At 42.5% G+C, this 25174-nt stretch overlaps 1 protein-coding gene across 1 annotated transcript in view; it reads right to left on the bottom strand.

Annotated features, from left to right (window-relative positions):
- APCDD1 (APC down-regulated 1) overlaps nucleotides 1–4087 on the bottom strand; it is a 44012-nt gene extending 39925 nt beyond the window's left edge. The window contains exon 1 of the mRNA XM_007517185.3: nucleotides 3579–4087. Coding sequence (XP_007517247.2) covers nucleotides 3579–3636 — 58 coding nt within the window. The 5' untranslated portion in view covers nucleotides 3637–4087. The remainder of the gene's footprint in view (nucleotides 1–3578) is intronic.
- Nucleotides 4088–25174: the final 21087 nt, after the last annotated feature.

Below are 25174 nucleotides of genomic sequence, written 5' to 3' on the forward strand. Positions count from 1 at the left end.
GTTATGTTCAGGAGTTGCAGGAGACTAAAACCGACATGTCAACTTCCATGCCCTCACATTCTGAACTTAGGCCTTGCACTGCATGTACAGCATTTACAGAAACAGCAGAAACAAACAACAGACACAAATCTTGCCAGAGTCTAATTCGCTATCCAATAGTATGGAGCAGTGATTTATGACTTACAGTGAGCTGAAATACAAGAAACTAAATAGCTGCACAAGAACTGGGTGTCAAAATACGAGAGCGTCTATGACATCTGGAAGTACAGAATCTTCAGGAAGGTCTTGTGTATGTTTTCATCTTATTTATGTGAATGGTTAGAATAATAATCTCTATAACTGAAGCTCGATGCATCAACATTTTTTCACAAGTACATCTGTAACTATAAATACTAACTACTGCCTCCTATAGGTAAATGATGTCCGGTGATTAGCAACATGTCTATTTAGTGCAAAAAAAAAAAATCATTAAGACACACTATGAAGATTTCAGGTAACTTATTTTTAGACTTACACTTGCCATTAAAATATATAGTATATAAAATATATGATCAAACTCCATTTGTTACTATAGAACTCTTAAATGATTGGAAGTAGGACACTTCTGAAAATGATTTATCAGGGGCCAGGCAGTGGGACGCTTGGTTGAGAAACATGTTATAATGCACAGGGACCTGAGTTCAAGCCATCAGTCTGCACCTGCAAGAGGGAAGCTTCTAGATCAGTGAAGCAGTGCTGCAGTTCTTCCTTCCCCTTTTCTCTCAGTTTGTCTGTCTCTATCCAATAAATAATAAATAAATAAAATATGGAAAATATCTATTAAGCAGGACACATTTATCTAGCAATTCCAATTAGGTAGAGTATCATTTATTTTGCATTAAAACTACTCTAGTCAGGTAATTAGAGAAAGGCAGAGAGACTATCTATTTCTTTCTTAGTACTTTCTATGATCCCAACAAATGATGATAAGGCTTTCTTAAAGCCTAAGGATTGATACACTAAACAGTGATTTCCTTTTTATTTTCCACGCAAGGACTCAATACTCATTTATAGATCTAAGAAGATCTTTGGGCAGCTTCAGTGTTATAATTCAGCAACTGCAGGTTCACTTAGAAATTGGACAACTTTTTAAAAAAATTTTTTAAATATATCTTATTTATTTATTTTCCCTTTTGTTGCGCTTGTTTTATTGTTGTAGTTAATATTCTTGTTATTGATGTCGTCGTTGTTGGATAGGACAGAGAGAAATGGAGAGAGGAGGGGAAGACAGAGAGGGGGAGAGAAAGACAGATACCTGCAGACCTGCTTCACGGCCTGTGAAGCGACTCCCCTGCAGGTGGGGAGCTGGGGGCTCGAACCCTGATCCTTATGCTGGTCCTTGCACTCTGTGCCACGTGTGCTTAACCCTCTGCGCTACTGTCCGACTTCCTAAATTGGACAACTTTTTGTAAGATTATCCCCATCATCTTAAGCTTTGGAAGCCCACCCCCCCCCCCACACACACACACACTGAATTCTCTTTTTAATCTTACATCCTCTTTAGTACATGCATATGTAGGATATGTGACCTCCACACACACACAGCGCCATCTAGACTCACTGTCTCGCGATGTATAACATAGACCACCTTTCTCAGCCCCGCTTCCACAATGTTCTCCTCCCCATGGCTGGTTTGGACAGATTTCCCATCCCAATATCCCATGGAGTTCAGAAAAACTCAGAGTGGAATTTGGAGATTTGAGGCTACATTCAGACTTCACTAAGGATACATCTGGGCTCTTGTTACCAGTTATTACTATCTTACTACCAGCTAATACTTGGCCTGGTAAAGTAGCAAGTCTAATTACAACTTCCCACTCTCCAAAGAGGGAAAAAAACTACACCAGGTCCCATCTCTGAGGCTCAGTTTTGAAGTTTGAAGACAATGGTTTTATGCAAAACCAATCCAAAAGTTTTGCCAAAGTGAAATTTTTATTTTAATGTTAGTTGGCCGTATAATCTTTTTCCTTTACAGATATTAAAACAAAATTTTGGGGGGATAATTTTCCCTGTTTCATGTCTCTTATCCTTTTTTTTCCCCCTGGTGTGTGTGGCAGCTGCCGTTTGATCTGTTCATTGACTCTGATTTGTTTCATGTTTCAGCCAAAGATTAAAACTGCTCTATAATTCTAAGCAGATGGGCCTAGGAGAGCAACCCTATAATTACAACTTCTCTATTTGGCCCTCAGACTGCAACTACAAGCCCTCCATCCTAACTTTTCAAATCTGGGATCACTGGGGCTCAAGAGTGCACCTTGGTGATCACTCTCACACACCAAAACAATCCTCGAGAGACTGTGTAACTATGCTGTGTCAGCGGGGCCAGTCCTGGCAGGACCAAAAAGAAAGTCCCTATCACGTTGTGGATGACTTCTCTCCCTTTTCCTAGATCACCTAGGAGTCACACTGACGCTCAGTGTGGGCTGCCATGCAGTCTGAAGCTCCATCTCACTGCAGCTCTCAGACACCTTTAAGAGGAACCGAGGGATGGCAAGGGCTGATCACAGGGAGAGCTGCAAAGGTCTGGCGGTGCGGTGCTCTGGTTAAGTGCTGGGAAGCAGTGAGCCTGATGGAGACTAGACGTCAGGTGTACACTATTATGGAAAGTTCATCTAGGACGTCTGATTCAGCACAATGTGTTCTGCCATGGTCTGTTCTCATGGTCAACATGAATCCACTGAAAAAATATGCCTTGGTGAATCCGTGCTATTTTGGTACACTCAAGTTTTTAATGTGCCGGTGTTTTCTGGTGAAGACTTTACTAGAGCCTTTAGGAATATATGGCATGAGAGGTCACAAAAATAAATAAATAAGTAAATAAAGGAAACCAGAGCATTATGGAAAGGAGGTGCTGAGGCTTGAAGAACGTTGGGGATTGGTTTTCAACAGCACACTTTGGCTATTAGAAATCCCTCTAGTCCTTGAAACTGCACCCAGTCCACTTGGAAGGCAGCTCTTCTCACTCCACCACCATCTCTGCAATCCCCTCCACTTGGGAGAGGCCCCCCCACTACCAACCCCCCACCCCCCCAGCAAACACCAGTCCTCAGAAAGACAGAAAAAGCCCAGAGCTGGATTTCCCCTTAGAGGAAGGCAGTTTCTCTCTATAGCCCCATAAAATCCTGGACCACATCAGGAACCCTTCCAGCTCGCTGACACTTTGGAAAGCAGGATCGCAACGCCTTGAGCCTTCCAGACCGGCTACAGTTTGAAAATCTGACAGAGAAGATCAAAAGTTCCCCCTGGAACTCCATGCAATCGACCCAGGAGATTTTAAAAAAAAGGGGGGGAGGAGCAGTGTGTTAAGGCGGGTTTTGTTACCTTCTAGAAAGAAAACTCCAGCCCCCACCCCCCCCCGCGCCAAAAAAAAAAAAAAAAAAAAAAAAAGTCCTCTGTACCCGGGGGTGACCAAGAAGCAGGACTCGGCTGCGACCAGCCCCGGGTGGAGGCGCGAGGTGGAGGTGGCGGTGGAGACCGGCCCTTGCAAGATGGAAACCCGCTGCGCCCGCGCGGCGGCTCCAGTGCTCGCCCAGACTCACCGTGCAGCAGGAGGGCCGGGAACAGGTATGCCAGCAGGAGGCGGGGTGGGCAGCACATCTCCGGTCTTCCTGGGGCACCTCCCGCGCTCGCTGAACCGCCCGGGGCGCGGAGCGTCTGGCGACCCCGGTCCTGGGGAGCCGCTGCTGCAGCGCGCGCTCTGCCCCGCAGCCTCCAGCCCCGCAGCCCCGCAGCCCCGCAGCCTCCAGCCCGGGCCACCGGAGATCAGGGGCGGCTCGGCGCCTCGGTCCCCGCCCGCGTGCAGCCGGGCCAAGCCCGCGTTTCAGGCGGCCGCGGGGCGCCCCATGCCCGGAGGGCTGCGGCTGCGGCTGCGGCTGCGGCTGCGGCTGCGGGGCGCGCGCTCCTCCCGCGCCGTCGGGCCCCGCGCACCCGGCCCGGCCCGGCCCTCTCCGCGCTCGGCCCCTCGGCGCCCGGCCCCTACGCGCCCCTCCCCGGCCGCCTGCGCCTTGGCCGCCGCGGTGCGCACTGCTCGGAGCTGCCGTGGCCCCCGCCGCCGCCGCCGCCGCCGCCGCAGCGTCTCTTCATATTTCCCGAGCGCCGCCGGCTGGGCGGCCGGGCTGCGGGGCGGACGGAGGAGGAGCCGGGGGAGGGGCCCGGGCTGGCGACGCGGAGCCACCGCCTCCCGGGGCCGCCGGCGCTGTGCGGGCGCCAAGACTTGAAAGGGAGCGCGGGGCACCGCCTCTCCCTCCTTTTCTCTGCTCTTCCTTCCCTCGCCCTGCCCCTCCTCCAGCCTCCCCTCTCCTCCCACTCCCTCCTACCCCCTCCTCCTCCTCCTCCTTCTCATTCCTAAGGTCCTTCTCTCTCCCTCCCCGCGCGCTGAAAGGGGGTTTGTTCCGACTAGGGTGCCCCTGGCACCGCGCCCCCCGCCCCCCGCCCCCCGGCCCGCGAGGGCCTCCACCCGGGCAGCGCTCGACCGGTTCTCTTCATGGGCAGGGTGCATCCGTCGTTGGCGAAGAGTGTTTCAGAAGGAAAAGGCCGCTGCAAGGCTGGGGGTCCACAACTGGTGGGATCTGAGAAAAGTTGGCTTGGAGAGAGGGAGAGAGAGACAGACGGAGAGGGAGAGGAGCGAGAGCAGTGTGACTGTGAGTACTTATGAGCATGGGCCCTCGCTCCTGAGTGCTGCAAGAGTGCAGAAGGGGCCCCCTTCTCTGCTCCTCTCTGCCAGCCTGAATCTTGATGACGATGATGATTATTATTTTAATCTATGTTCTACGGACTGGGGGCGGTAGTGGGACAAAAAAAAATAATAAAGTGCATCCAGTTTTATTTTGACTTTTAAGACCTAAAGTCAAGAACACATTTTAGTCCCTCTCTTCACTTCCCAGGGCGGGCTGCTTTGATTAAAGAGAGAGGGGAGGGCCTAGGCTGGGATGCCCTGCCCAGGGCATCTGACTTATCTGGAAGCTCCTCCTTAAGACTCTCCCCTGACCATTCTCTGCTCCCATCTCTTCCCTTGGGCTACATGTTATCTCCTCCTCACCGTGGGATAAAAAGCAGCCCCGAACCAGATAGGAATCCAGAAAAAACATTTCTTGGTTCAGCATTGCTGGTGTTTCATAGGGACAGAAAGAAAGCAAGAGAATAGAGCTGTCCCTGCCCCCTCTGAGCGATGTAGTAATCCAACTCTTTATGCTTTAAACTTTCACAAGTAAGTCTTAGCGTCAGTGTAAAACTTAGAGAAGACAGCCTCTGAGTTTCTACTTTTTCTAACCCAACAGGGAGTCTTTTGATGTGCTGGTGCTGATACTGTTTGATGTGCTTCAGTTTTTCTCACCATCATTACTGTCTTTTCCTTCTTTAAGGGGAGGAATCATAATGTGTACCACCTGCCTAGTTTGCAACACTGTTGTGAGGATTAACTGGTGCCAGTGTTTGAAAATCTGGAAGATGAAAGGCTCTGTAAAAAAAAAAAAAAAAAGAGGGAGAGATCATCTTAATGATGGCTGGCATTCTTGTGAGCGGGCTCCTCTACACTCTGCAGCCTCCCTCAGGGTCCACTGACTTTTTTTTTTAATCTCCCTGATTGCTTTGGGTAGCAGGTCATGCTTTTGTGATTTGAATGTTGTCCAAGGGTCAATTGCGTTTAAAATAGGAGCTTGATTTCTTCACCAATATTAGAAATGATGTAAACAACGTTCTTGGTTGCTTAAGCAGAACATTAGCCTGTCACTAAGAACACACACTGGACTATGTTTATCCTTTCTATGCCTTTTAGTCTATCAGGGAATATTCGAAACAAGCAAAGATGAGTGTTAGGGATGGCGTGTTCATGTTTAAGCAATGGGGATGGATAGTCACTGAAAAATGCTGAGGTCATTTATCATGTTAGTGGAACAATTAGGTAATATATTCACTGAAATCATCATTTGATTGTTTACATATAGACTTTATATATATATTAAAGAATAACACCAACAAGCCAACTTTAATTTGCTGTCATCTTCACAGTCACTTTGATTTATTCTTTGTTTTTCCAGCTGATTTTACTGGTGTGATATAAACATAGACCCAATGATGTCTTCAGTCTGCAGTTTGTTTTGCCAGTTTGTTGACATCTAGTGTTGTGGATTTAAGTGTTCAGTCTTCCACACAGTATCCTATTGGAATCACTAGTCTCAGAAATCCCTCCATTCTCTTTTCCCTGTCTTGAGTCTAAACTATAGCTATAGGGCTCACTTTCTGCATCAATTTTACTCTTTCTGTTAGTGTGCTTGCTTTTGGAGAAGAGGGATAAAAATGTAGGTGGTCAAAGAGATGCCTCACCTGGTAATGCACCTGCTTTGCCAGGCCGCTGAGCCGGGCTTACCTCCCAGCCCTGTCACAATGGAGGAAGCTTCAGTGCTGTAGTGTCTCTCCTTCTCTCCCTCTGTTTCTCTGTCTCTGTTTAAGTCACCTTGGAGCAGTGAAACCCTTGTGGTAGATCACACACACACACACACACACACACACACACACACAAAAGCAGTATGTAATATAAATTAGTCATGGAGCAGCAATGTGTGGATTAATGCTTTAGTAGAATTGTTGTGAGGAGTATGTTTCCAAGGAGGTACTAGCATAGCTGGTCATGAGCTCACACTTAGAATCCCTTGAAATCAGCCCAGATAACTCCCCCAGAAAACTTACTGTAAGCAAGAGCTGTGTGTAGCCAGCCTTATTGGCATGGGAATGTTCCTGGTGGGTTAGCTGAATAGAATTCTAGTAAGAGAACAAACAAGTGTATTAGAATATCTGAAGCTAGTTATAAGTAACTGTTGTCATATTAATAGGGAAGAAAGGAAAAAAAAAAAAAAAACCTCAAGGGTGCTCACAGCACATAGAGATACCGTGACTAGTGAGACATCAACTCACAAACCACTCACATGTTTACTAAGTGGCCTTTCCCCAGAGTACTGTTGATCTTAACTGAGAGCCTCTATGATTGGCTCAGGCTCTGAGTTAGAGCCAGGTCTTTGCTCTTCCACAGTGACTCTGAGTCATGAGCAAATTGTCTGGAATACCCTTCTCTGGGCACAGAATAGGAGTTATTACCCTGGCTTGACTTTTGTAGGAGACCATCTTGGTTTTCAGTGAGCACAGAGAAGTATAGAGTTCGTTGCATCATTATCCTGGGAGGTACAACATCTTTTAAAGGCTTTGCTGTTTTTTGTTTCTTGGATATAGTCCTTGTGGTAACTGATCCAAAGGTATGCTTTCATAAAAGTCATTTAGAATTTAAAAGATTCACAGGTCAGGCAGTGGCACACCTGGTTAAAGCACACACACTACAATGCACAAGCACCCAGGTTCAAGCCTCCAGTCCCCACTTACAGGGTGGAAAGCTTCACACGTGATGAAGTAGAGCTGCAGGTCTCTCTCTCTCTCTCTCCTCTTCCCCTCTCAATTTCTCTTTGTCTCTATCCAATAATAAATAAAAAATAAACATTTAAGTAAATACAAGATTCCAGATCTTTCAGCTTTTGAAGAAAATGACAGTTTCATAAAAAAATCAGAATTAATTAAAACATTAATCCTGGAATAGACTCAGCCATAAATATGGTGGATGGAATTCTACTACTTCTTCGTCCTCAGAAGATGGAAAACATTTCCAGGGATAAAGGGAATTTTTTAAAAACTTGCTAAATGCCAAAACCAACTTTAAGCATTTGGAAGACAAGAAGGGTCATCTCTCAATCCCTTTCAATACCTACACCAGTCTTTCCAGTATTTTGCTCACAGTAGGATTTTAATAGATGGTCAAACCAATAAATTGGAAAAAATTAGTTTAATAAGAGAGATACAGAGAAAGAGAAAGAGAGAGAGAGAGACCGAGACCAGAGTGCTGCACAACTCTTGTTTATGGTGGTGCTGGGGATTGAACCTGAGATCTTGGAGCTCCAGGTAGGAAAGTCTTTTTTGCATAACCATTATGCTGTCTCCCCGGCCCTGGGTATGGTAGGTGAGTGCGGGGAAAAGAACAACCAAAAAGCACCATACAGACAGAAGTAGTTATTTAGCAATTGCCAGTGAACAAGTCCACACATGCATTTTCTGATAGCGGCACTTTGAAGATTCTTTATCTTGGGTAAGTGAATTAGGCAGATGTCCTACTGATGACCAGGTTAACTCAAAGAGATGAGTTGGTGGTAAATGTGTCCATGATCAGAAACTTCTGCACAACTGACCCCCGTTACTCCCTTGGCAGTCCCAATCCCACTGCTTTGTGTGATGTCGGTTTCCTTGATTTGATGACCATGGAAAGTCAGACTCTTGAGTAAGTCTACGGCACAGGGCATGGCTCTAGAAACAGAAACGTGAATTCACTGGGGAAAAAAAAAAAAGAAAAGAAAAGCACAGAAGAATGCCAGATTAAAGCGAAGTATTCTCAGCATAACTCTGGTTGGGTTTCCAGATTTTATCCCATCCTCTAAGATACATCAGAGTGCTTTCATGTCTTCCAGCTTTCTTCCTTAACAAGACAAGAATTGATGGTCTGAACTAATTTCTGCTGAAATAGAAATAATGAAGAAGTCTGAAGTGTTAGTCTTCAATTGCAGATGAAGCTGTAGATATTCATAGAATAAAACAGAAAAGGTGGGATTTCAAAAAAATATTTAGAAGTACAGTGGACCTCCCATGCACTAGCTTGAAACACCACCCTTCTAAAGCCATTCCAGAAGCCAGACCTTCCACCTTCTACACCCCATAATGACCCTGGGTCCATACTCCCAGAGGGATAAAGAATAGGAAAGCTATCAGGGGAGGGAATGGGATACAGAGTTCTGGTGGTGAGAATTGTACTCTTCTTATCCTATGCTCTTGTCAGTGTTTCCATTTTATAGATAAATAATAAACAAACAAACAAATAAATAAATAAAATGAAAATGAAAAACCACCCTTCCTTCTGAGAGTCTCAGTTGTGGATGGCCCTGGGTCTCTGTGCTTCTCTCTAAGAGGCAGTTGGCCTCCCTTTTGTAGTAGAAGTGTGGAGGGAGTGGTGGAGACTTGCCTTTGCTGTGTTTATTTTGAATCTGGGGAAGGCAGATTTCTCTTTCATTTACATTATGGCTCTGACTGTTTTATTTATTATTTCTAGCTGGGGGTGGAGAATGGTAATGTCATCAGAGTGTTGTCTTTTGGTTCTGTTTTAACTTGTAAATGTTATCAAATTATATTGTTTTCCACCTTATGTAATATAAATCCAGTATCTAAATGATCAGAATCATTAGTCGAGTTGCAAAATCTTCTTTTTTCCCATGTGAAAGCAAAGAAGTATGGAAGTTGAAGACAGATAATCACCAGAGACATCTAGTTAGAGTTGCAGGATTTATTACTGCTAAGGAGTATTTTATTTTCTACTCCCCTCTCCTACCTTCTCTCTCCTTCTTTCTCTTTCTCCCTTCTCTCCCCTCTTCACCTCTTTCTTTTCTTCTTTCACTCTCCTCCCTCCCTCCTCTCCCCTATTCTCCTCTCCTTTTAAGCTACCAACTGGCCAACTACTGTATCTTCTACAACAGATTACTGAGAAAAGTCTTGACAAAAAGTACTACTATTCATAAAACCACTAATGTTTCATCTCCCAATTTCTGGTGGCAAATTTTTCCATCATGAGCAAGTTGGGGATCAGAGATTCTGTTCCCTTGTTCTCTACAGACCTCACCACTGTGGTTTCCAAGGACAGATGGCAAGTTTCACAAACTAGATCATGAATATATTGATGTTTTTTCAGTTTGCCCCAGAACACCTTATGAAAAAGGAAAATACTGAAGACACCAGGAAGTAGCACTAGTCATGATGGAAATAAGATCTTAAGATTAAAAGTTATGATGGTAGCTTGTACCTACATTATCAGTTGCCTAAGACCCAAGAAAATTACTCTGATCTTTTAATATTGACTAAAGAAAAGATAAATGTTTATTTTTCCATCTGAAGCTTTGATATCATAAATGTATGTATAAATTTATGTTTTATGAAAATTAATGTACTTGGCATAAGAAAAGAAGTCATACTCTGAGATACACCTTATTCTAATTTATTTTGCTGTGTAAAGAGGCTTGCACAAGAAGCAAATATTTTCTTCCTGGAGTTCCAGAATAAGTTCTCAAAATTTCTCTTCTTTCTGGATACAATACTCTTTGAAGTTAAAACAAACAGAAATAAAATGACAGAAAACAAGCTGTAAAAGGAAGAATATTAGTTTGTATGGCACTAAGCCTCGTGACTTTTTAAGAGAAAGGAAATGCAAAGGAAAGTTTCTTTGAGTTCGACCAAGAGGTGGGATGTCCATGTTTATTTAAGAAGTCTCCTTTGTTTATTTTCTTCTTTCAGAGTAGAACAACTTCTTCTTGTAACGTGGAGTTGCCGCATCTTCATTTTATTAAGTTAATTTCATTTCAGCTGGAGTCTGAGTTCTTACCAAGGAAAATTACTTAACATTAACTCTTGGTTTTGGAGTTCCATTTTGACTTACGGTCCATAAAACACTCAGAATGGGGAAATGTGAAATTATGCTCACAAAGATCATTTATAATAGCATTAAATAATATTGAGTCTTGCTACGCAATGAAACCATCTTTAAGCAGCTGCTAAACAATCCAGGTGTGTGTGTGTGTGTGTGTGTGTGTGTGTGTGTATGTGCGTGTGTTTTACATGTTTCATTACTGCACAGAATACACATGGTCATATGAACAAATTGAAGAGAAACAAAATAGAATAGGACAGCTAATGCTGCCAGTTGGTTGACAATCTCTTGTGAGCATTTAAACAAGTAATAGTCACACAAAGGAAAATATTAAAGCCATATAGTACAGAACCAACAAAGAATAGATGGTGTCACTGGATGAAGCAACATTACTTTGTAAAATTAAACTGAACCATCTGCTCAAAGAGACCAGTGTGCAGGGAGGCAAGATGGGGACTTCTAGCTGCCTTAAATGACTATTCAGTGTTCTGATTGTCTATTGTTCCAGCTCTCTTATGGTTTCACCCAGTCTCAAGACAGATACCAAAGATGTTGAATTACATTGTACTAACTGGTTAAGACTGGAACAATGAAGGAAGGGTATTGATGAGATGCTTAGAAGAAATTCTGATTATATCTCTCGGTAAGAATTCACTAACTCATGACCACTAGGTCACTTTATTTATTTATTTGCCTCCAGGGTTATCACTGAGGCTTGGTGCCTGCACTAGTAGGAATCCACTGCTCATGGAGGCCATTTTTTTTTTCTCGTTGTTGTTGCTGCTATTGTTGTTGGATAGAACAAAGAGAAATTGAGAGAGGAGAGGAAGATGGGGGGGGAGAAAGAGAGACACCTGCAGACCTGCTTCACCGCTTGTGAAATGACCCCACTGCAGGTAGGTAGCTGGGGACTCGAACCAGGATCCTTGTGCAGTATACTATGTGCGCTTAACCCGGTCTGCTACTCGGTGCCCTCGGTCACTTTATTCTATGATGGGGTGTCAGGTTTTGGGAGCAGTGTGCTCCATGGCATCCTAGGAGAACATGAGACAGTGGAAAGCAGGTTTCTGTTTTGTTCTGTCCGTGTAATGAGTAACTTTTCCCCCGTCACTTCCTCCGCTGGTCACAGTCCCACCCACAGTGTTCTCAGTTGGCTGTTTTGACAGCAAAGATTTGCTTGTCTCGGTTGGGAACTACTGTGCCATGTATGAGGCCCCAGACTGGAGCCTCAGCAGCACAAGGGAGCGCCACGCCGTGTCACTGGGGGGCCAGGGCTTTGGTGCCTCTCACTCTCCGTCTCTATGTATCTGAAATGAAAAGTATGACACAGTCAGCTTAAGCTTGGTGAAGTGTGCATCCATGTGGCTACAAAATAAATGAATGAATGAATAAATAAATAAATAAAATCAGTACTGGATCAAGGGCAGTTCAGAGATAATGTTACTAATTTGCACGATAATAAATGACTGTGTCTGGAAGAGGGAGATGGGTAGGGCGCAAGGATTGCTGTGAATAAGAATGTGGACTTGGTGATTTGGGCGGCGGCACAGCAGGTTAAGCACATGGCACAAAGCCCAACGACAGGTGTAAGGATCCCGGTTCGAGGCCCTGGCTCCCCACCTGCAAGGGAGTCACTTCACAAGTGGTGAAGCAGGTCTGCAGGTGTTTCCCTGTCTCTCCTCCCCTCCTCTCTCCATTTCTCTCTGTCCTATCCAACAACAACGACATCAATAACCACAACAATGTTAAACAACAAGGGCAACAACAGGGAAAATAAAGAAAAGAAAAGAAAAGGAAAGAAAAGAAAAGAAAAGAATATGGACTTGGCACAGAGTAGACCTGGTTTCAAGTTTTTACCAAAGCTCTGTGTCTTTGGCACCCTATTTAATATTTTAAGAATGACCTGGTCTCATTTTGTACAGTGATAACAAGGACAGTACAATTCTGGTGGAGTTACTCAGAGGATTGTGTGAGATGAGCTGTCACCTCAGTGCCAGTGTCTGGTACCCAATAAATGTGTAGTTGGTGATGAAAACTGAGTAGATGCTGAGATAGACCCGACCATATAAGTTCGCAGTGATGCTAGCTCATGCTGGACTTACTTGCCTTAAAATTGCTTACTGGAAATCTCTAGCTAAGAGGCTGTAAAACAAGAGACCCATGTTAGCTAATTTGATCAGGAAGTGTAGAGCTGATCTAGACAGACCATTGTGACCATGGAACGAAGCCATTCAGTTTGCCCTGTGGACACAGTCGACACTGGACCCTAGGAATAGTCACTAGTTACTGTCCTTGTGCCTTCTGAAGTGGTCATGAGCTGCCCCTACTGCTTTCCTCTTGTCTCCATGAGTATTCGAAGTTAGGTGAGATTGTCATCCTAGGAATCACTTGAAGTTTCCCTTTAGGGAAGAGTGCGCTATTCTTATTCAGAGTGCCTGTGATAATGCCCTCTGAGATAAGACTAATCCTACTTTGTTGATCAGAACTGTACTATATTTTTATCTTTCAGCTTATGATGATCTAAGTCTACCCTCAAACTCAGAAGGCAGAAACAAAAAGACCTCCTTGCAGAATTCATCTAAGAGATCAAATGAGAAAATCAGATTGGTAATTGAAGGCATATGGGTGATGTGAATATGAAGGAATGGTTTTATTTATTCATTTGTGTGTGTGTGTGTGTGTGTGTGTGTGTGTGTGTGTGCAAGGAGGTCAGGCAAGGGGAGTATCATTGATCCAAGGCTCAAAATAGCTGGTAGTGGGTGGGGGTAGAAAGCATAATGGTTATGCAAAGAGACTCTTCATGCCTGAGGCTCTGAAGTCCCAGGTTCAATCCCCCACACCACCATAAGCCAGAGCTGAGCAATGCTCTGGTGTTTCTCTCTCTCTTTCTCTCTCTCTGTTTCTCTCTCTCTGCATCTCTCTCAAAATTAAGTAAATAAATACAATAAAATAAAGCAAAATCTACAAAAAAAAATAGCTGGTAGCAAGTGTTTCTATTACTCTCAAAGTAAAGGGGACTTAAAGTAACAAGTGAAGATGGTGAGGAAATTAGTTTCCAAAAGAAGTGAAGATGGATGTTTCCAATAAATTCAATCATTATTTGATGGTTTTGCTAAAATAATAAGAACTCCTTGTAAAACAGTTGAAAAGTACAAATTCTAAGGTGTTCGATTTAATGTCCAATCACTGAAGTAAAAATAAACTTTCTGATTCATTTGCAAAGAAACAGAACAGTATGGAGTCTTGATTGACATAAGGAAATGGAATCTTTTCTAGCCAAGCTTAATAGAAACCTTGATAAAACTGGCCAACAGAGCTGAAAAGAAATAAGTGTTATGATTTAGAACACCCAATATAAAATTTCTTCCATTTGGAGCTATGTAATTTTGAATGTTGCCTTCCTCAGTCCTCACAACTGTTACAGCCAAGAGTCAAGACATTTATTTAAATCTTTCTATCATGAGCACTAGAGCAAAATTTTCTTTCTTTTTTGGGGAGGAGTTAATTAGTTATTTAATAGTGATTAACAAGATTGTTGTGGCCAGGTGGTGGTGCACCTGCTTGAGTGCACATGTAACAGCGCACAAGGACCAGAGTTCAAGCCCCAATCTCCGCCTGCAGGGGGGAAGCTTCACAAGTGGTGAAGCAGGGCTGCAGTTGTTTCTCTGTCTCTCTCCTTCTCTATCTCCCCCTTCCTCTAAATTTCTGGCTGTCTCTATCAAATAAAGATAATAAAAAAATTTTAAAAAAAGATTGTAAGATATCAGAGATATAATTCCACACAGTTCCCACCACCAGAGTTCTATGTTCCATCCCCTCCATTGGAAGATTCCCTATTCTTTATCCCTCTGGGAGTATGGACCAAAACTCTTTATGGGATGCAGAAGGTGGGAGGTCTGGCTTCTGTAACTGCTTCTCCACTGGACATGGATGTTGGCATGGTCTATACATACCCCCAGCCTGTTTCTATCTTTCCCCAGTGGGGTAGGTAGAGCAAATTTTTCAAAGAAACATTATTGACCATTAGACAAAAAGGGCTTTGTATCATGGATAATCTTTAAGGTGTTATCTAGTAGGTACATATTTAGTAACTTAAAAAATAACGTACCTATATGCTTTATAAAAGATGTGGTAGAGACATGCTTTTATTCTTTATCTTATAAGTGTATGTGATGAATATAAGTATGGAATATTTTTTAAATTGGGAGAAATTGGATCCCTCTCTGCAGTGAGGGGAGGGCAGTTATCTTTTCCCATTGTTTTCTTTCTTTTTTATTTTTTTTAATCTTTATTTATTTATTGGATAGAGACAGCCAGAAATCAAGAAGGAAGGGGGTTATAGAGAGGGAGAGACAGAGAGACACCTGTAGCCCTGCTTCACCACTTGCAAAGCTTTTCCCATGCAGATGGGGACCGGGGGCTCGAACCTGGGTCCTTGAGCACTGCAACATGTGCGTTCAGCCAGGTGCGCCACTGCCTGGCCCCCTTTCCACTGCTTCCTTTACCCACATAAAACAAAGCTGCTCAAGGAGGCTCATTGCACTTTGCTGACTTTGTGTCTCAAAATAAAGAGTTAAGGTCAAAGTTTAAAGTATAAGTTTGAGAAAATATGTGTACTTTTATATGTTGAACTATTTTAAATATATTGAATACTAATTTTTTAAAACACAACCTCAGTAAGTGCATGAGTGATAACTGAGAGCAGTAGATTAAAGATTATAATTCAGAAATGATTGTCCATTTAAATATAAGCAAAGGAACTCTTGCCGACTTAATTAATTTTAATTTATCTTAAAGATCTTGTTTTCAGATTCTAATTTTGATACTTTCAAAATAATGCTCTACTATAAAATATGAAAAGTTTCTTAGGGACTCATAGACAATGCACTCTGTCTATGAGTATGTTTGTGGTACATTTACTTTATAACAAAGATTTATACATTTTACATGCTCAGTGCTATGGTCTCTCTCTCTCTCTCTCTCCCTGTTTCTGTATGAAAATGTTAACCCAGAGTGGTAAAGCCCCAGTGATGAGAAACAAACAAACATATATACTTGGTCCATTCTTTTCATATCCAGAAAGAAGAAAAGACAATAAATATAAAGGAGATAATATTTGCTAGCAATTTTCAGTAATTGCAACAAATTTCGAAAGGACCCAAGATGTTGGGCATCTATAATGAACCTATCACTCTTCCAGTAGTGATTAAATCACTCAATAAGTACTCGATCATAATGTAGAGCATTTTCCTATGAACTCTATTGTAGATAATTACGTGATTGTGTCTGTCCAGTAAAGTGGAACTGTAAAGCTATTTCAACAAGTAGGATCAATGAAGGTGGCCACACTGAACAGATTCCAAAAAACTTAGACTTTGTTATTAATGACTTTAAGATCATTTATATATATCTTTAAATAGTTTAATAGTTTGAATAGTTTGAATATATATGTACATCTACATATATGTACATCTACATATAAGTACATCTATGTACATATATATGTACATCTACATATATGTACATCTACATATAAGTTCATCTACGCCGATGACATCTGCTGTGCAACTCAGGCATCCAAGTTTGACATCCTCGAGGATATCTGATTACTGTAAAAAATGGCGACTAATCCCTAGCACTGCAAAAATGGTATCATCTGTTTTCCATCTACACCATGCCTCGGCCTCGCGTGAGCTTAATGTGCAGCTTGGCGATACGAGAATCCGGCATGAAGCCCAGCCAGTCTATCTTGGCGTTACTCTTGATCGCACTCTGTCATTTCATGAACATCTCATAAAAACTGCAGCAAAGGTGGGCGCGAGAAATCACATCATTGCAAGACTGGCCAGCTCCTCATGGGGCGCGAGCGCTTCCACACTACGATCATCATCTCTGGCATTATGCTATTCCACTGCAGAATACTGTGCCCCAGTATGGTTCCGTAGCCCCCATGTCCACTTGGTGGATTCCAAATTATATTCCTCCATGAGGATAATTTCTGGAACCATCCGTTCCACCCCGGTTCCATGGCTGCCAGTTCTTAGCAACATCGCCCCTCCAGATATTTGTCGGGATGCGGCATCATCTAAGTTCATTTCCCACGTCTACGCTCGACCGGACCTGCCAATATACGCGGATATCTTCGCCCACCCTGTCCAACGCTTGACGTCTCGTCATCCAATCTGGTCCCCTATGCCTACACTGAACTTCTCTGTTCCAGACTCTTGGAAACAGAGTTGGCAGTCAGCTGAGGTCAAGAACAAACACCTCATCACAGACCCCTGTGAGCGTCCACCCGGCTTTGACCTAGCACGTTATGATTGGGCCCTCCTCAATCGCTATCGAACAGGCCATGGCCGGTGCGCTGCTATGTTCCATCGCTGGGGAGCCAGAGACGACCCGAATTGCCCCTGCAGCTCCAGACAGACTATGACCCACATAGTCAACGACTGCCACCTCTCCAGATTCAAAGGAGGTCTCAAAACTTTACATCAGGCTCAACCTGACACTGTTGACTGGCTACGGAAGAAGGGCAAACGCTAGAAGAAGAAGATTCAAACTATTACCTTAGAAATGTTCTACTTAATTTTGTCCACAAATATCCTGAGCCCTTCAGAAATTCTGGGCCCTGGCTTAGAATTTGCTTCCTACTGAGGACTGACTGGGGAAGTCTTTTTCTAATCACTTCCAGATGCCTTTTCTTGACCTAAACCAGAAACTCTAGAGCATGCACACTTGTTTGGGGGGAGGGCGTCTCTTTCTGAATCAGAATTTGCTTTTTCAATGTGCCGTGAATGAAACTAACTAGACTAGTAAGGCTTGGCTATTTGATGTGGTACACATCACATCTCTTCTTCTTATATATTTGATGAATGCTAATTATTGGTTTCAGAGTTTTTTTTTTCCCCTAATGGTTTACTTTAAGAAATCTTCCCAAATGTATACTGTTGCAAGACAATACCATATTATAAAGAAAAAAAATCTGAACTGTCACATGTGGTTTACTGAAAACAATTATATTTCATTGAAAGTTTTTTTCCCATAGTTTCCCTTCCTCTTAAAATGTCAAGTAAAAATGCTACAAAAAGGCAGATAAATTATATTCACATGAACAATAAGAAGTTGCTTTAGAAAGCAGAACTATTTGTTTTACCACAATATATAAATATCAATATAAACCCACACATATACAAATACATATGTCTGCTTAGGTCTCTGTCTTCAGTCACCAAATGGCAATCACAAACTTTGAAGACTGAAACTATTAAAGCGAGAGAGAGAAAACTATAAAGGAGAAGAAAGCTTTGAAACATGTCTGTAAGCCATGTGAAATGCGTTTAGTTTTTCAAAGAGAATGAAGGCTTTCAATTTCATCAGAAGTAAATTGCTGTCATTAATAGCAGACATGTGGCAGTGTTTTTTTAATTGAGACCAAAAGTGTGGGTCCTTCCTGGTACAAAGACAGTGTAAACTTAGTCTATGAAATATACAAAATCAAATTTTAGTTCCTGGAGTTTCTTTGTAATGCTTAAAAAGTACATCATACAGTGTTTAAATTCAAGGTATTTTCATAGCCTTTTGAGGAGGAAAAAAACCATCTATCTTTAATATTAAATAAAGATAACTGAAACATAGGACTTTTAAGGAGAAAAAGGGCAAAATTCACCCATTCCAATGCTTTCAGGCAGTGTGGGAACACCTGCTCCTTTGTTATCCTCTGTCATTTTTTTCTCCTAGGCTTACACACTTCTCTGCAGAATAATCTGGGTTAAGAAACTAAACATAATTTAATACATCTATTCTTTTAATATAAGAGTTTGCAGGGCTAGCTTCGCGGGCGGGAGAGAGACGACCAGGGACTCATGGCTGAGCTGGACGCAGTTCAGTCTTTATTGATGAGTGGGGATGCAGTGCAATCAATCAAATCTCTCTTCATTAGAAAATCCTGTCCTTTATATCTCCTGAGGCAGAAGTGGTAGGGTGGAGAAAGGAAGTACGTAGGATAAGGGGGCAGAGTGGAAAAAGAGCTCGAACCAGTGGGGATTAAACAGTGGAAAACAGGGTGTGACTAGGAGAGGGAGTGGAGCCAAAAAAAAGTTCGAACCAGTGGGGTTTAAACCAGTGCCCTGTAGGCAGGGCGGGTCTCAGGTAAAGCAGTGATTATGTAAATAGACCACAGTGTTAAGCAATGCAACAGAAGGGGTCTTAGAAGCAGAATTAGAAGCATACCAACAAGAGTTAATGAACCTCTCAAAGGTTTATAAACATAGACTGATATTAAACCTGGAAAGAAAGCAAAAGAAAATGGCAATGCTGCCTTCAAAGAATTGGCAGTCAGATTGGGGAGGCAGCTAGGTCAGCAAATGGTCACACTGTCAAAGTGGTGAGTACAACACTACAAATATGGCCTTCACCTGTGTTGCTGTAGAGCCGGGATCAGCATGGCTAGTCCAGGGAGGGGTCATTGTGCTAATAAGGTCTTTGATCTCTGATTCTCACTCTTTATGGAGCATCACAGGAATGACAAGTTAAAACACAGACTGTTTGGCTCCACCCCCAGAGTTTCTGGCGAGGCTCAGGGATTTGCATTTCTGATCAGGTCACAGAGGTGTTGAAGCTGGTATTTGGGAGTTTCCCTGTTTGAGGAACACTGGACCGAACAAAGAATGTGATGCTTGTTCTGGTTTTTGTAGGAGAAAGAAATGAGAGGGCCCTGCTTGGCTTATGAAACAGCAAGGATGAAGGCCCAGTTGAGGAGCTTTTAGGGTGCTGTAAATGACTCTGGGGACTGTGGAGAATATTTAGATAGGAGGCTAACCATTTTGGTTTACTAATGACTGGGAGGTTCCTCAGAATGGTACAGTAAAGCCAAGAATGTCTTGGGTAAATGGGGTGGTTGTTCACCTGGCAACAACATGGAAAAAAGCCAGATGAGTGGGCAGATGTACTGAGTCCTACCCAAGCCAGGAGGCTTTAGCTGGAAAGCCACAGATAGTCACTAAGGGACCCCCAGCAGAGGAGAAACATAATAAGGCCATGTTTTAAGAAACTCACTTCTAAAGTGACATGGCTGATGAATTAGAAGAGGTTGAAAACTGCTGTAGTGAATTTGGTGAGAGTGCATGACCCAAGACAAGGAATGGGATGTGAGGAGGAAAAGATGGAAAATATGCCAGTTGATAGACTACACTGGACTTGCTGAGCCACTGAAAATCCTGGCCTTGAAGACTGTGGGTTCATAGGTTAAGCTCTAGGTTCATAGACTTGCACTGTTTGGATTCTAAGTATAGGTAATGTATCACTTCACAGAGGAGGAGTCTGAGACGTAGAAAATTACGTGAATATTCAAGGGCAGGGTCTCCATTAGAGGAGAGAGGATGACAACTAGCTACTAAGCACATTTCTATTACATAGATGTCTTTCTATATGACTCCATATCCTATGTTTGCTACTGACATTACATATTTTTCCCTATATTTTCATAGCTGTTAGGTAGATACAGTGTCTAGGTAGTGAGAACTAAAAGAGAGAGTGGCAGAGAGACACTACTTTCAAAATCTTGATCAGAACATCTAGTCAGTGCCAGACTAGTTCTAAGAAAAGCATTTTGCTTCTTCGAAGAGAATGAACTCTTATGTTTCCTCTGTTGTCTTCTACTCCTAAGATACCCCTGGGTGTTTTCTCTAGTCTTTGTCCCTAGTGTCACATCAGCGAATCAGTGTGTGTACTTGGCCTCTGTCAGTCTTTGGGTGTACTCTAAAATGACTAATACTGTTTTCAAACAACTTTCTGTTGCTTAAGATTAATCCCTTCTCCATGTGCTTCCAAACGTAATCTTTATAAACTGTGTTTACCTAGTGGGAGTGTCTCAAGACTGCCTGAGGAGCGCCTTCTACTTAATTTTGTTGCTAATTGGAAATAAATCCCAAGTTTCAGCATGAGTCAGAGAGCTTAATAAGAGCTCAGTGCAATTTCTATGCTATTGCTGTGCAAACAGGGGCCATGCACTTTTTGTCTCTGTTCTAGGGCCAGCTGGTTTAAAAGGTGAAGTTCTTGGAAACGACTATGAGAGTAGCATAACCAGCTAGGATGTATTCACTTTCAGTGTTCAAAAGAAGACTAAACTAGCTGCTACCTAAGCAGACCTTTTCTACTGAGTCTTCAGTGTCTGCTGTTGCTTTAGTCCAGGCATACATCCTACAGTTGCAACAGGGGCAAGACAAGTGTGATACAAGTGACTATGTGAAGACTATCAAGTCAATCATTGGGATTTATCCATTGCTCCTTTCCACATGCATATCCTTCCTTTCTTCTCCTTTTATTTGCTCATTTAATCACCTTGTTGGAGAGAATGATGATTTAAGAGACTGCTGTTAGCACATATGCAGTTATGCATGTAACATACAGCACCCCTCAGGAACACACAACTACACATTTCAGTTGTCACAGTAAGCAAAAATGTCCCAGAATGTGTCTGTCCAAAGGGTCAAATATAGTGGCTATTTGTGGCCTTTAGTGTGGGTTTATGGTGGTTGTGGATGTTGGACCTAGCAGACTTTAGGAAGATCTTTTGTCACCACTTCCCAGTCTAGAAAATATAGTAGTCTGTCTGTTATGCTATATTCCTATGTTGTGTGTTCTTACACCAACCATGTGTAAGAAAAGATAACCAACCATTCCTTTAATCTTTAAGAGGTTAGGTGTGTCTCAGGGTTTGAGAGGAGAGGAACATGATTAAGCTATAAGGAGAGATGCAGCTGGGGCTCTAGCTGTGTGTTTTGTTGCCACATGTGTTTATAAATGTAAATTGTTAGACAGAACCACCTTATCAGCAGCTTAAGCTGGTGCTGCCTAAGTCTCTGCTTGTAAAGAGTGCTTTGCCCCCAACCATCATTTTCAAACCAAATTTACAAAAACAAAAGAGATCAGAGAAATCTCAAATGTAATGATCTGGGTAAGTGTCCCAGTTGAACATCACAGCACACTGGGGAACATCCTAGCCCAGTGTGAGGAGTTCTGCTAGAGTTCACAACAAGGAAACAAAAGATCAAAAGCAGCAGGGTATGGCGTGATCTGAACATGGAAATTTTGCCAAAATATATCATTTCAGGGCCATAAAGCTGAACCCAAGCTGCAGCTTTGCTTAGTTGTGAAATGCATACTGCCTTTAAAGTGTGCTGTCTTTTTCTGGGATGTTTATGAATTCTTAGCTTATATGTTCCTTTGCGGATGTACCACTCAAGAACAGATCCTTAACCTCTACTTTTAAAGCCCTTCCAAAAGACTAAAGACACAAGAATATTCCCTTTCAGTTTCTATGAAGCCAACATCATCCTGATACCAAAAACAGACAGGGACACATCAATAAAAAAAGAAAACTACAGGCCAACATCTCTGATAAACACAGATGCTAAAATATGGAACAAAATTCTAGCCAGCCAGATATAATAGCATACTAAAAAGATTGTTCATCATGACCAAGTAGGGTTTATCCCAGGGATACAAGGTTGGTTTAATATACGTAAATCAGTCAATAAAATCACATCAACAAAAGCAAGACCAAAAGCCACATGATTATATCAACAGATGCAGAGAAAGCCTTTGACGAAATCTAACATCTCTTCATGATTAAAACATTACAAAAAATGGGAACAGATGGAGAATTCCTTAATATAGCTGAGTCTATAAACCTATAGTCAACATCATACTCAATGGTGAAAAACTGGAAGCATTTCCCTGTCAGATCAGGTACTAGACAGAGCTGCCCACTATCACCATTACTATTCAACATAGTGTTGGAGGTTCTTGCCATAGCAATCAAGCAGGAGCAAGGAATTAAAAGGATACAAATTGGAAGAGAAGATGTCAAACTCTCCCTATTTGTAGATGATATGATAGTATACATAGAAAAAACCTAAAGAATCCAGCAGGAAGCTTTTGGAAATTACCAAAATTTCCAAAATTAACATCCAAAAGGCAGTAGCATTCCTTTATGCAAACACTAAATTAGAAGAAGAATATCCTATCCAACTCTTGAAGTGGCTGATACTGGTTGTGTTCTCATGACCCATGAAATTCTTTTACTTTGACCACTTTTTACTCTTCTATTTGATTGTTCAAAATCCAGGTTCCCTTGTACCTCACTCTTTCAACCTAATTCCTCCCTGGGAAAGATTACCCTACCCTTGATTTTGGTTTCTACAGAAGGTGTTTTCTCTTTTCTGGCTCCCTTGTCTCTAAGCATCAAGTCCCAGGGGCAGTCCTCCCCAAGCTGCCACACCCAGTCTTGGCATGCAACCTCACCCACTCCAACTCAGGTGCAGTGCCCCAGGCTTTGCTGTGTGGGAGGAAGACTAGACAGAGAGTGACAGAGAACTCATGGGCTGAAAAACTGGGAGTCCAGTTCTTGCTTCTTGAGTCAGGGCAAGCAGTCTTTGGATCCTGAACATAGATCATTGTCTCCGATCCTGGGGGAGCCTGGTAAACAATGATAAAAGATACAGAAGCATCTCTAAATGACCCAAAGAACTGACCATCATTGTCTGAGCCAAAATCATTCTATGAATTGGCATTTTGCTTCTCAGGCCAAATGCCTGTCCTGGCTGACTTTTTCTGAGAGAATGTTCCCATCACCTGATGCTTGTACTTTTAAATTTAATACTCATATACTTGTGTGTAAAGTTGTCATGGTTGTAGGTGTAGATCTGCTCATAGTGATCAACAGAGACTTAATAAATAAGTCAGGAGCAATGTCTGTCTGTCCCTCTGGGACTGAGTGCCTTTCCCCAAGCCATACACCTAGAGTACATGTGTAAGGCCTGATGTTTCTTTTTCCCCAAACCCAGGAAAACTATTAGCATTGTGTGTTTAGATTTCTTCTATAAATCCCCAAATCCTTTCCATTTGAGTGTAAGGATTTGCCTTGTATTTAGAACTAATGAATAAATTAATTCCAGTTGGTAGCTAACCTTGGAACTTTGATCTTGGCATTCTCTTTTGGGTTTATCAACTTATGGAATGACTTTACTCTGCCATGAAGACCTTAGATCTGCTGATAATTGTCTTTGAGTTAAACATAAGAAAACAGTTTAACTATACAGTTAGCCCACCGGGACACAATTCTATATACATATACATATACATATACATATACATATACATATACATATACATATACATATACATATACATATACATATACATATACATATACATATGTATATACATGCGCGTGCAGCCCTACTTTGCCAGTTTGAGGATTTGCTTTTCAGGGGTGCTCAAAGTGGTATCCAATTTTTGGTATGTGGGCTGGTCTCATGGAGAGAAAATGGCATTGTCTGTGTGGTGCCTGTGACTGAGATTTGGCTTTAAATTGCAAATTTCTTTTTTATTTATTTATTTATTTATTTTTTATTTAAGAAAGGATTAATTAACAAAACCATAGGGTAGGAGGGGTACAACTCCACACAATTCCCACCGCCCAATCTCCATATCCCACCCCCTCCCCCGATAGCTTTCCCATTCTCTATCCCTCTGGGAGCATGGACCCAGGGTCATTGAGGGTTGCAGAAGGCAGAAGGTCTGGCTTCTGTAATTGCTTCCTCGCTGAACATGGGCGTTGACTGGTCGGTCCATACTCCCAGTCTGCCTCTCTCTTTCCCTAGTAGGATGGGTCTCTGGGGAAGCTGAGCTCCAGGACACATTGGTGGTGTCTTCAATCCAGGGAAGTCTGGCCGGCATCCTGATGACACCTGGAACCTGGTGACTAAAAAGAGAGTTAACATACAAAGCCAAACAAATTGTTGAGCAATCATGGACCCAAAGCTTGGAAAAGTGGAAAAATTGCAAATTTCTATGTGGTTTACCTGCAAAAAAGACAACATTTGATCTAAGAGTTATTTGTTTGTTTATATTGCCATCAGGGTTATTGCTGAGGCTCAGTGCCAGCACTATGAACCCACCACTCCCAGCAGACAATTTTCCTTTTTCTTTTCTATTTTATTTGATAGGACAGAGAGAAATTGAGAGAGGAAGGAGAGATAGAGAGGAAGAGAGAAAGATAGACATTTGCAGACCTGCTTCACCACTCCAGAAGCTTCTCCCCTATGGGTGGGGATGGGACAGGGTGGGGTTAATCCTGGGTCCTTGCACATGGTAATGGGTGCACTCAACCTAGGAGATTTACTCTTGAAGATTTGAAGCAAATATTCAGAGGGGAACTGTAAATTTGATGTCTAGCTCTCTCCAGGGACTTCTCTAACTATTGGACCCTATTCACAACCATCTGGACTTTGTTTTCTCTTTTTGCAAGGAAAGGGAGTCACACCAGAATCAGTGTTTTCAAACTGCAGGCTACCAACCATTAGTGATTTGTGAAACTGATTTCATGAATAGGAACAGCCTTTTTAATAATAGGATAGGATAAAATACAAAATAGGGAGTCGGGCAGTAGTGCAGCAGGTTAAGCGCACGTGGCGCAAAGCGCAAGGACCGGCAAAGGGATCCAGGTTCGAGCCTCGGCTCCCCACCTGCAGGGGAAGTCGCTTCACAGGTGGTGAAGCAGGTCTGCAAGTGTCTGTCTTTCTCTTCCCCTCTCTGTCTTCCCCTCCTCTCTCGATTTCTCTCTGTCCTATCCAA

Source organism: Erinaceus europaeus, chromosome 10, assembly GCF_950295315.1.
Source record: "Erinaceus europaeus chromosome 10, mEriEur2.1, whole genome shotgun sequence".
Lineage (NCBI taxonomy): Eukaryota > Metazoa > Chordata > Mammalia > Eulipotyphla > Erinaceidae > Erinaceus > Erinaceus europaeus.